Source organism: Saimiri boliviensis, chromosome 16, assembly GCF_048565385.1.
Source record: "Saimiri boliviensis isolate mSaiBol1 chromosome 16, mSaiBol1.pri, whole genome shotgun sequence".
NCBI classification, from domain to species: Eukaryota; Metazoa; Chordata; class Mammalia; order Primates; family Cebidae; genus Saimiri; species Saimiri boliviensis.
The window spans coordinates 77,650,124-77,663,601 of NC_133464.1; the positions used below are offsets into that span (position 1 = coordinate 77,650,124).

At 40.7% G+C, this 13,478-nt stretch overlaps 1 protein-coding gene across 6 annotated transcripts in view; it reads right to left on the reverse strand.

The window, feature by feature from the left end:
• The window catches only part of B3GLCT (beta 3-glucosyltransferase), a 123,230-nt gene extending 114,911 nt beyond the window's left edge, over nucleotides 1-8,319 (reverse strand). For all 6 annotated transcript variants that reach the window (XR_012514448.1, XR_012514449.1, XM_074387886.1 and 3 more), the window contains exons 1-4: nucleotides 8,270-8,319; nucleotides 6,887-6,969; nucleotides 2,048-2,202; nucleotides 762-801 (exon numbers count right to left, since the gene is read on the reverse strand). Coding sequence is in view for 4 of the 6 variants with exons in the window: in XM_074387886.1 (XP_074243987.1) it covers nucleotides 762-801; nucleotides 2,048-2,202; nucleotides 6,887-6,911 (220 nt within the window). In the remaining 2 variants the exon portion in view is untranslated. The remainder of the gene's footprint in view (nucleotides 1-761; nucleotides 802-2,047; nucleotides 2,203-6,886; nucleotides 6,970-8,269) is intronic.
• Nucleotides 8,320-13,478: the final 5,159 nt, after the last annotated feature.

Sequence of the window (13,478 nt, forward strand, 5' to 3'; positions counted from 1 at the left end):
GGTCCTGGCTGATTGTGTTCCAGACTTGGGTCATTCCTCCTACCGTGGGAGGAAAGACATTGACAAAGTTCACACCCTTCAGGGACAGACTCGCCCCTCCCCACAGAGGTGCGGCCGTGCTTCCCATGAAATTTTTTTTTTTAGAAGCTCTAACTGATGGTCATATTCCTAAAGATGCTTACATTATATGGGAGCGGGAGGGGGGGAGTTTCAAAAGGAGTACAAATAAGGAATGGGCTGTGACAGAAGTATGATGCCTTGCAAAGGCAGGCATAACAGCTTCCAGGCCAGGATGCTCAGAACAAGTTTGGCAGACGTGATTGGCGAGCCAGAGGTGTCCGAAGGTCAGCAGGTGGAGGGCCTGCTCCCGGACGGCATGAGCAAAGGTCACATCTTGCCCTTTTCTCCCCCACAGTGTGGGTCCTTAATAACAGGGACCATGTCTCCTTCCTCTCTACATTCCCCCAGAGAGCCCACCAGGCATGGTGCTTTATCTTATTGGAAGCTTAATGAATGATGCCAGAGGGAATTAAATTCAACATATCTCACCGAGTAAACATATGCCAACATGCCCATCTGAAAAGTGTTCACCCCACATCTTCAGGAGAGCAAAGGTTGGGCTGGGCCAAAGATAGAATATTTGGACAACAGTATTTACCCCATAAATACAATTTTTAAAAATCACTTGACAGAAATACAATTCATACAAATTACATGTGAGTACACACTCTTAGGTTAAAAAAAAAAAATCTATTACTTACCTATGTCCTTTTTCCTTGATATACCACTTTTCTCCAAATCCTGTATTTTAAAGGAAAGAGAAAAGGATGACTCTCAGCACAAAAACAAAGCCAGCAATACACTGAATAAACATGCATGGTGCATGGTATGTATCAGCACACGGGAGGAAGATCTAAAAACGGGAGCTTGGAAATGCTTCCATAAAGAAATGAGTCCAAAAGCTAAGGGACCACAGAGCAACGATGTACTTCTGTGTCATGACAGACCTCTTAGGTGGGACTGTGCCCTCCTCATGTGATCTTAGGCAAGTCAGTTGACTGAGCTGAAGCTCTTTCCTACTGTGTAAGATGCAGTGAACGAACACTTAACTGCTTCACGATATTCTCAGGAGGGTACATTTTTAAAGCACTGTAAACTATAAAGCATTATGGATATGTCCTCGATTCTGGCAGGGTGTTCCTCATGAAGATGAGTTCTGCTAATTATTGCACTTTATCCATCTTTTGGGTGCAGACATGCTGCCATCAAGAATGTTACCACAATGTTCTCTCCTACTTGAGAAGTAGCCTTAGGGGTTTGCAAAGGGCCTCGGAGGCCAGCCTACAGCGGTCACTAGAATTCAGGAGCACAGAAGGGGCACCTTGGAGCTGGAGAGTTCCACACATAGAAATCTGGATGTGGCCAGAGAAATACCTGACCTCAACTCTGTAAATCAAGAGAGGAGCTCTCAAAAGATTTCTCTGGCAAAGTGCAAAGCGTCAGCAGCTAAATCTTCCATTTTCATTGTCTTCTCTGCAGACTAAGAAGGCCTTTTCTCCCTAATTGCTCTTTTCTGCTTTCAACAGCCATATGCTATAATTGTGACAATTGAACAGTGGGAAATATCCTTCCATTTTCTTCACAGACTGCAACAAGAAATGTGGACATGAGCCCTTACCAACAAAATTGGGAGCAGCTTAAAAACCAAGAGATGTATCCACAGAGATGCATCCTCTAAGAATACCAAAGGGACCATGACAGCACTCGGGAGGAGAGAGCTACAACACAGGGGAGCGACTACCTTTAGTGGCATATTCTGAAGTTACCTTTGTCTCAAGACTAGAAATGCCACTGAGTAGAGAAGAACCTACAGTTATATGCTGATTTGTTAGCTCTCAGGATGGATCAAGTGACACCTAACTTAATCCTCATACAACACGTAGATCTAGAATAAATTACTAAAAAAGACTGGAAAGCTCAACCCAGTTCTCTGAATGCACTGAACCAAAGCCAGGTCATCACCGTGAGTCAGCACGTGCAGACTTACTCTAAGTGCCATTCTTGACCAGGAAGACAACCTGCCCTCAGGGAAGAGGCCAGCCTCAGCTCCAGGGGAGCCATTTGGCTCCACTGGCAACCCACCGCCTGCCCCAGGCCAAGCTGCCTTCTGGATGCCACAGCTTTGGCTGCCAGCTGAGGCTCCTGGAAAAATAGAATTGTTAGATCTAAAAACAGCATTGAAGATGATTCAACCCAACACTCCCCTTTGGCAAATGAGACAACAGAGGCTCAGAAAAGATAAATCATTTCCCCAAGATTCAACAAGTCATTCTGGCCACAGAACCAGAATTCTAACCCAGGTCTCCTATCTCAGCCCCAATGCTCTTCCTCACACCGCCATGATAACGCCTGCCCAGCCTTACTCGGGAGGCATGCTTTAGAAAATACGCATCATTAGACATAAACAGATTTTGAGAGTGGGCAAAAAAATAATAGGTAAAGCAAAAGTCACCTTTATCAACAAGTTAAAAGATGAAAAATATCCAAAATGCTATGGTTCTAGACTGAGAAAATTAAGCTTCAAAACCAACTGGACTTTCCATCAGATAGCTATCTTTGCGAAATCAAAGAAAAGCAGTGAAAAATTATACATCCTTCTATTTGCTATTAAGCACAGCAGCTCTGTTGACTGACACAATAGCTGGGAAATGATTAGCCATTTCAAGGAGTTCAATTTGTAAACAGTAAAAATAAAATATGCAAGAAACAGTTGAATTAGGTGAATTGAGATGGAACCAAAATGGTCTTGACTAATTTCCCCTGTGACAAAGAAAATTAGACTAAATGAACGAATTAACAGAACAATTAAAATTCCGTCTCCAGCCTCCCTCGTGAAAAGGCTTAGTTCTTCCTAAGATGAAGGAAACACATGGTTTGTTTTATTATTTCTGCTGCCACATGTTTCTTACGCTATCAATGTCAATCAAAATGTGCTCACTGTCAAGGTTTTATAAGTCAACTGAATTGCTATTCAGATACAAAAGAGATTTGCTATTAATCTCCACCCAACAGACAGCTCCTATGCTAGCTGGGAAAAGCTATATTAAACTCACCCTTTGACACAGGTTTTATTTTTTAAGTCACAGTAGATTTGAACATTTGCAATCCATACATGTAATGCTTAGTTTATAAGTCCTTCATTAAAAGATATGACATCCTCAAAAGAATTTGATATGAAATCTTTCAAAGGGAAGAGAAGTAAAATGGACTCTTCCACCCAGTCACAACTACCTACCACTACCCTACAGGTTCTGAATAAAATGATCAGTGTGTTCAGGATTACACTCAGTTGTAAGTTGGCCCTGGGCTCTAATTCTGCCTGCACCACCTACTACCTCAGGCCAGTTTCATCCGGAATAGGAATGATAATGACAAGACCCATTCACAGGACTGTGCTGTAGATTGAACAAGACAGTAAAATGCTGAGCACAAAGTCTCCGCAAAGCAAATGCTCAATAATTATTGGTACCTACCCTTTTTACCATCATTATCACAACTACTTCATAGGAAGTCAACTCCCTCCATAAAAGAAATTTAACTAACAGAAGCAGCCCCTCTTTACTTTGATATGTCCAGGTGGAAAAGATGGCTTACGAAACCTCCTGAAAGGCTGCTTATTGCATTCGCTGTTGTCTTGTCAGGTAAATGTTTAAACAGGACCTGGCACTGTTCTAAGCTGTCAACATGCACAGTTAATCTTCAAAACAGCCCTGTGAAGTTGGTCCTACTCCCCCATCTTACGGATGAAGAGGCTGAGCCCAGCGAGGTTCACTAGGCCCCACAGCTGGCCAGTGGTGGGGAAGAGATGAACAGCAGCACTTTGGTTCTCACGTCCAGCGTTAACCTTATGCCTGTCATTTAGGGTGCAGAGACACAAGCCACCACAGGACTAGGCAGCACTTTCGGTTTGTCAAAAATCATCCTCATTACTGCCAAACACACACATCAGAATGCACAGGGCTGTGTGATATAAAACAGCAAAGTGAGAAAAATTCAAGGATTCAGCAAATTTTGATTCTAACTTTACCTTTTAATTATCATGTGTTTAGGTGATGAGTCACATGTATGGATTTGTGTATGTTGAACCAACCTCGCCTCCTAGGAATAAAGCCTACTTAACTGTGGTAGATTAGCTTTTTCAGGTGCTGCTGAATTTGGTATGCTAGCATTTTTGTTGAAGATTTTTGCATCTATGTTCACCAGGGATATTGGCCTGATGTTTTCTTTTTTTGTTGTGTCTCTGCCAGGTTTTGGTGTCAGAATGATACTGGCCTTTCAGAATGAGTTAGGGAGCAATCCCTCTTCCTCAATTTTTGGGAAGAGTTTCAGTAGGATTGGAACCAGCTCTTTACACATCTGGTAGAATTTGGCTATGAATCTATCTGGTCCAGGGCTTTTTCAAAGACCACATGATCATCTATCTGAATAGATGCAAAAAGAAAAAAAAGAAAAAAAAAAAGGCTTTCAATACAATTCAGCATCCTTTCATGTTAAAAACTCTCAATAAATTAGGCATCAAAGGTACATACCTCAAAATAATAAAAGCCGTCTATGACAAACCCACAGCCAACATCATACAGAATGGGCAAAAGTGGAAGCTTCCCCCTTAAGAACCGGAGCAAGACAAGGATGCCCACTCTCACCACTCCTATTCAACATGGTACTGGAAGTCTAGCCAGGGCAATCAGAAAAGATAAAGAAATAAAAGACAGCCAAACGGAAGAGAGATACTTTGACTATACCTAGAAAAGATCTAATAAACTTCAGCAAACTTTCAGGATACAAAATCAAAGTACAAAAATCAGTAGCACTTCTATACACAAATAACATCCACACTGACAGCAAACCAAGAAAGTAATCCCACTCACACTCACAGTAGCCACAGAAAGGCCAGGTACAGTGGCTCACGCCTGTAATCCCAGCACTTTGGTTGGCCAAGGCGGGTGAATCACTTGAGGTCAGCAGTTCAAGACCAGCCTGGGCAACATAGTGATACCCTGTTTCTACTAAAAATACAAAAATTAGCCAGACATGGTGGCAGGTGCATGTAATCTCAGCTACTCAGGAGGCTGAGGCAGGAGAATTGCTTGAACTGAGGAGGTGAAGGTTATAGTGAGCTGAGACTATGCCACTGCACACCAGCCTGGGTAACAGCATAAGACTCCATCTCGAAGAAAAAAAAAGCCACAAAAAGAATAAAACACCTAGGAATACAGCTAACCAGGGAAGTAAAAGATCTCTATGAGAATTACAAAGCACTGCTGAAAAAAATCAGAGACAATAAAACAAATGAAAAAAACATTCCTTGTTCATGGATAGGAAGAATAAATACTGTTAAAATGCCATATTGTCCAAAGCAATTTACAGACTCAATGCTGTTTCTATCAAACTACCAATGACATTTTTCACAAATTAGAAAAAAAAAAATTCTACAATTCATTTGGAACCAAAAAGAGCCCAAGTAGCCAAAGCAATGCTAAGCCAAAAAAAAAAAAACAAAGTTGGAGGCATATTACCTGACTTCAAACTATGCTTCAAGGCTACAGCAACCAAACACCATGGGACTGCTACAGAAACAGACATACAGACCAATGGAACAGGTTAGAGAACCCATAAATAAAGTCACACAACTAACAACCATCTGATCTTCAACAAAAACAAGAAATGGGGAAAAGACTCACTATTCAAGAAATGGCGCTGGGATAAGTGGCTAGCCACATACCGAAGATTGACACTGGACCCCTTCCTTATACCACATGCAAAATTCAACTCAAGATGAATTAAAGACAAATGTAAAACCTAAAACTATAAAAAACCTACAAGAAAACACTGAAAATATCATTCTGAAAATCAGCCTGTGCAAAGACTTCATGAGGAAGATTCCAAAAGCAATTGAAACAAAACAAAATTTGACCAGTGGGGCCTAATTAAACAAAGAGCTTCTCCACAGAAAAATGAATTATCAACGGAGTAAACAGACAACCTACAGAATGGGAGAAAGTATTTGCAATCTATTTATCTGACAAAGGCCTACATCCAGAATCTATAAGGAATGTAAGCTAATCAACAAGTGAAAAAGCAAAAACAAACAAACAAAAATTTAAAAAATGGGCAAAGGACGTGAACAGACACTTCTCAAAAGAAGACATACATGGTGCCAACAAGCATATGAAAAAATGCTCAACATCACTAATCATTAGAGAAACGTAAATCAAAACCACAATGAAATACTATCTCACACTAGTCAGAATGGCTATTAATACTAAAAAATCAAAAAATAACAGATGCTGGCAAGGTTGCAGAAAAAAGGGAATACTTACACACTGCTGGTGGAAATGTAAATTAGGTCAGCCACTGTTGAAAGAGATTTTCCAAAGAACTTAAAATAGAACTACCATTCAACTCAGCAATATCATTACTGGGTTGATGCCCAAAGGAATGTAAATCGTTCTGCCATAAAGACACATGAACATAAATGTTCATCACAGCACTATACACAATAGCAAAGACATGCAATCAACCTAGATGCCCTTCAGCAATGGACTGTATAAAGAAAACGTAGTACATATACACCATGGAGTACTACACAGCCATAAGAAAGAATGAGAACATGGCCTTTGCAGCAACATGGATAGAGCTGGAGGCCATTATCCTAACTCAATTAATGCAGAAACAGAAAATCAAAAACCACAACTTCTCACTTATAAATAGGAGCTAAACATAGTGTACACATAGACACAAATAAGGGAACAATAGACACTGAGGTCTATTTGAGAGTAGGGGGTGGGAGGACAGTAAGAATCAAAAAACCACCTATGCTTCTTACCTGGGTGACAAAATAATCTGTCCATCAAACCCCTGTGACATGCAATTTACCCATGTAAGAAACCTGCACATGTACCCCTTGACCTAAAATACAAGTTGAAAAGAAAAAAAAAAAATCAATCACATAACTTCTCTGAGGCTAAATTTTCTCTGTCGTAAATGAGAGTAACTGCTTTAGCAAATAACAGGATCATTGAGAAGATTAAATGAAATGAAACATGTGAAATGCTTTATTAATCATAAAAGGTCTTAAAATCATAAGGAATTATTATCATTTGCCCTGTGTAAGAATCCACAGTACAATTAAAACAGATAATACTCTGTTGATAAAAGAAGTATTCTATTAAGTGCTTTTACAACACCATTTGTGGGGTAAAAAATAGAGTCAACTGAGCTTTAACTAACATGACAAAAACAACTGATATTTTAAACTAGTTTGTTTTTTTTACATGCTAAACTGATCTAGTACAAAGCCCAACTAGTAAACATTTAGAGCTCTACCCTGACTGCAACCAATGATTAAGAAGCAGCAGCTCTGAGATTCAGATAAGCACTGCCCACTCTCTGAGAGTTCCCAGGCCTACGTTTCTGATACTGATCGTCTGGCAGCACAGTCACCTTTGGGGTCTCCTGACCAGCCCCTAGCACGCCCTCTCACATATTGTCACCTTCACGGTGCGACTAATCAGATTTCTGTAACACCCGTGATACAGTAAAATCCTTTCACAGACTGGAAAAATTAAACCCAAGGTTAAGTTATTTGGTAAAACTGGTCTGGGCATGGTGCCTCATGGCTGTAATCCCAGCACTTTGGGAGGCTGAGGCGGAGGGATCACTTGAGGTCAGGAGTACAAGACCAGCCTGGGTAACATGATGAAACCCCATCTCTATTAATAATGCAAAAATTAGTCAGGCTTGGTGGTGCCCGCCTGTATTCCCAGCTAGTTGGGAGGCTGAGGCAAGAGAATCACTTGAACCTAGGAGGTGGAGGTTGCAGTGATCCAAAACCATGCCACTGCTCTCCAGCCTGGGTGACAGAGTGAAATTCCATGTCCAAAAAAAAAAGATATTTGGTAAGACTGGCAGAAACTATGGTATCCCAGCAAGACTACTAAAATGTCCAATTATATGTCAAAACATCTTTTTTTCTCAAAATAACTTTAAAACCAAGTGGGTCAGCCTTAAATATTAAAGGATTTTTAAAAAGCAAGTCTATCCATAGGTTGTGTTAGGGATTCAAAATCTGTGTTGACCAACATTATATTAATTCATATAATGAAAAAAATGATAACAATTGAAGAATGAAATGATTGCAGTTCTCACTGAAGAAAATATAAAAGAATCTTCGAGGGGGAGGAAAAGATTTGATTATTGGGATGAGTACCTGAGACTGCCTGACCTCTTTCTTTGTATCTTCAGAAGCCAAACCGAAAGCTGGAAAAAAAAAAAAAAAAAAAAAAAAGACACATTTTTAAATTAGAATTAGCAATTCAGGTTCATTCTCACATCCAACAGTTTTGCTTATAATAAAAAAAAGATACTTCAACAAGACATATTTTGCTCATTTTTAAGCAGCTGCATTGCTGCGAACTAGTATTACTGGCTTTCTTCATCTCAGACCTAAAATTATTCATCGACACGAAGCCAACACACTCAGGCCACCAAGCAAAAGAAACAGTACATCAGACAAATTAAAATCTCCATATGCCATTTGTGTCTATAGACATAAGCTATAAAATAGATGTGTATGAAATACTCGTTCTTAGAAACCTTAAAAACCTTAAGTGTGGTACCTTCTTAAGCAAAAGGGAATTCCTGAGAATCCAGGAGGAAGAAGTACAAATTCTCACCCTCAAAATCACTGCCAGAGCCTGGCAGGCAGCACAGCTAAATCTGGAGCAAGTTTTTTCCTGAGGGCTGCAAGGTTAGAAGTGTGATCCAGATACTGCTATCAGCTAGCACAGAACCCTACCAAACCCTAACAGAACCCTGCTAAGGCAAGGGGGCGGGGAGAGTGAGGGGAATTAAAATCATTCTCCATTCTGAGTGAATGAATGTTTTTGAGTCAGAGCCATAACAGACAAAGATATCCCTAGAGTCACACTTAGGCTCTGCATTAAAAATAATAACAACATGACAGTAACACTCTGAAAACATAAGGCAAAATGACAAGTCAAACAGGAAGCTTAACAGAACAAAAAATAGGACCTTCATTTTACAGCGCGTTTCTCCTGGGTAGCTGAGAGGAAAGCGCTGCAGAGTTCGCTTTCTCCAAAAGGCAATGCCACAGGGCAGTGATGTACTAAAAGGGTGGGAGAGGTGACACCACGGGACAATGATGTAGCATAAGGAGTGTCGGCAGAGGGGCTCCGTGAGTGGCAGAGGAGACCCTACTCAGAAGCACGAGACAATTTCACCCATTTGGACCTTTTCTAATCCCTCCCCATCCCCACCCCCAGACATCCATTGCCTCAAATTCTCCATTAACATTTGCTTAAAAGAAAGAATCCAAAACACCTTCACACTAGGAAGCAAATGACTAACATACATGGTTTCGTCGTTTCCATTTCCAGAATGGCATTTCAAAAGGCAGGGTGAAACTGAAATGTAAGCCATATGAACCTCTATGTGAAGAATTTAGCCAACAGTAGACATTATACAAGGCCTCCCTGAGACCACCTCACATAAAATAATAAATCCCCAATTCCACACCCTCCTTATCCACTTCACTCTGCTTTACTCTTCTCCAGAGCACTTATCATCAACTGACATATATATTTATTACTTTTCTTACATATCAGTTGATTGTAAGCTACATGAGGGCAGGAATACAGTTATACCGGGTTTGGGGAGTGGGGTTTGTTTTGTTTTGTTTTTTTTGAGACAGTATCTCACTCTGTTGCCCAGGCTAGACTGCAATGGCGCCATCTCACCTCACTGCCACCTTCATCTCCTGGGCTCAAGTGATCCTCCCACCTCAGCCTCCTGAGTAGCTAGGACTACAGACGTGCACCACCATGCCCAGCTAATTTCTGTGTGTGGAAGCCGGGGAGGGTTGTGGAAACAAGGTTTCACCATATTATTCTGGCTGACCTCAAATTCCTGGGCTCAAGCGATCCGTCCACCTCAAAGTGCTGGGATTACAGGCGTGAGCAACCACACCCAGCCAGGAATACAGTCTTATCTACTGTTTGCCTCCACACCAAAAGCACAGCTAGCACAAAGAAGGAACTCAATAAATATTTACTGAGTAAATCAATGAGTGAAAGTCCTCACTATGGGGGACCCTAGGGTCACATCAGATAAAGGCTCCCTGCTCCCTATAGGAGGCAGTGCCAACCCAGTAGAATAACGGAGTTATTCTACTCACATACACATACACAAGAAAAACAAAGCCCAAATCATTCCTTCAAGTTCTAAGAAGAAAGGAGAGATTTAACTCCAAAAGCCATTTAAATTCTGCTTCTGGGAACTTAATTTTTTGGGTTTGTTTTATTTACCTCTAAGTTAATATGCACATTTAAAACCCTGAAGACAAAATCAAAAACAGATTTACTTAAGGAGTGTCATACAGGGAGGCTGCAACATGTTAACACATCTTAGCACCACAGAATTCCAGAAAATAGAATATTCTGAGAACTTGCAAGATATAAAAACTGTTCAAACTAATTCACGACTTTGATTCAAAAATCCACTTCCCCGCTGAGCGTGGTGGGTCACATCTGTGTAATCTCAGAACTTTGAGAGGCCATGGCAGGAGGACAACATAGGGAGACCCTGTCTCTACAAAAAATAAAAATATTAACCAGGCATGTGGCCAGGCACAGCGGCTCACGCCTGTAATCCCATCACTTTGGGAGGCCGAGGGGGTCAGCTCACAAGGTCAGGAGTTCGAGACCAGCCTGGCCAACATAGTGAAACCCTGTCTCTACTAAAAATACAATTAGCCAGCCGTGGTGGCAGATGCCTATAGTCCCAGTTACTCAGGAGGCTGAGGCAGGAGAATGAATCACTTGCACCCAGCAGTGGAGGTTGCAGTGAGCCAAGAGCCAAGATCATGCCACTGCATTCCAGCCTGGGCAAAAGAGCAAGACTGCCTCTTAAAAAAAAAAAAAAAAAAAATTAGCCATGCATGCTATAGCATGCCTGTCATCCCAGCTACTCAAAGACAAGGTGGGAAGATCTTTTGAGCTGAGGAGTCCAAGGCTACAGTGAGCTATGGTCATGCCACCACACTCCAGCCTGGACGAAAGTGAGACCCTGTCTCAAAAAAATGAAAAAAATCCATCTCCCCCTCCCCAATCAATTCCTAATTCCAAACAAGGACAGTCAAATATCTCTGGAGTTAGAATTTCCTCTTTTATCAATCAAAATAACTTTTTAAATGTAATAGTCCAGTGGCATCATCTAATAACAATGTTTGCTTTTACCTCACTTTTGTGCAATGCCAGACAGCTAAATGACAACAAAGTCCAGTGAATACAAAAGCCCCTAACCCTCAGAATGTATAGTACAGGGAAGGGATCTTTATTTGGTACTGGTTCCGAAAATTACTAACATATCATCCTTTGTAAGTAAGCATTTAATATTATTTGACCATGTAACTGCTTAAAGTAGGAATTACACAGAAGGAAGATACTGCCAATAAATCAAATGAATTCCACAAATTCTGCTTGTCATAATCGACACACCATTCCTTTAGCCAGACAAAGCTTAACTAAGCTAAGTTAAACTAGATTCTATTTCCATCCAAAAATATAGACCTAGAGTTAAAATATCCCTTTTCAAAAAAAAAAAAAAAACTCAAACCAAAAAAAATCTGTCATTTCTCATCACTCTGCTGTGAAATTTAAAATTCCTTTTACCCATGATAGATACAAATTATAATATTTAAAGCAATGACATAAGAAATGCATCAGAGTTACTTTCAGTTGTAGGAGCAAATCATAAAGCAAAATAATCCTTAGAAAAAACTGCCTGGTTTTTTTGTTTTTTTTGAGGGGTAGGGGGACAGGTCTCATTCTGTTGCCCAGCCTGGAGTGCAGTGGCACTATCTCGGCTCACTGCAACCTCTACCTCCCGGATTCAAGAGATTCTCCTACCTTAGCCTCCCGAGTAGCTGGGATTACAGGGCACATGCCATCATGCCCAGCTAATTTGTGTATTTTTAGTAGAGACGAAGTTTTGCCACATTGGCCAGGCTGGTCTCAAACTCCTGACCTCAGGTGAGCTGCCGGTCTCGTCTTCCCAGAGTGCTGGGATTACAAGTATGAACCACCATGCCCGACCACCAACTGGTTTTATCTTTACATTTCTATAATCTAAATATATCAAAAGAAATCATCAAGGAACCAAATGTGGCCAGGTGTGGTGGCACATGCCTGTAATTCTAGCACTTTGGGAGGCTGAAGCAGGAGGATCACTTGAGGTCAAAAGTACAAGACCATCCTGGGCAAGATGGTAGGACCCCATCTCCTCAAAAACCAAAAAGAAAAAAGAAAAAAATTAAAGCTTAACCAGGCTCACTAGTACGTGCCTGCAGTCCCAACCACTTGGGAGACTGATGTGGGAGGATTCCTTGTATCCAAAAGTTCAAGGCAGCAGTAAGCTATGATCATGCCACTGCATTCCAGCCTGTTAAAAAATAAATAAAAATAAAAACGAAATCAAATGTATTGTGAAGGCACAGAATATGCTATACCACTAATAAATCCAATCTTAAAGTAACTAACCATTTATAGAATTCTTACCAATAAAAATACTGGTTTCATGAAAATGAAAGAGAAATGATGTAAAGAGATGAGCAAAGTGAGAAAAATTAGCAAGGGGGGCAAGAAATTGCCTGTCACCTTCAACAATGCTAACAAGAGTGCATTCTGCAAGTTGAGTCTGGGTGGGCAAAGAAAAGGAGGAGTGGAGGAAAGATCTCGCCATCCTGCCCCCAACCAAAGGGGCACACAGGAGTGGCTACCTGGGGCTCAATGTTTGCTGCTTATTTTCATATTAATTTCCAGATTCCGTAGAGAAAATATTGTTGAAAATTTCGCCTTAGTGCTTTAATGTGCATTTGGAGAAACAGTCCAAGGTAAATCATGCTTTTATACATGCCAAATGCTGTTTAAAAGTAATTTCCCCTTTTCTATTTTCAACATGAATTCTGGTAAATTGCAACAGGGAACTATATTTAAAGTGCAAATCAGGGCAGGCAATAGAAATCAGACCTTTTTCATGATAACTTTAAATAATTCAAACCAACGAATGTGTTAGCATACCTAGATGGAGAGATAAATCAAGATTTTACAGCTAGCCTGGGACTAAGATTTATAGGCCAGCCTAAGCCCCAGAGTGCAAGAAAACCGGCGAGTAATTAATTGCAACGCATTTAAGCAGCACTAATCAACTATCTTTCCTTGTTCCGAGAGCGCACAAGGGACCCCCATTCCACGCAGGAAAGATGATTGTGCCTTCTACCTCCTAACTTGATTTTGTTCCAATTCTCTTACTTTGCTCTCCCAAACTTTCCCAAGAACATCTATCATAGAAACCAAATGAGATACTAAAAACAAGAAAACCACAAAGCTGCCAAATAACTC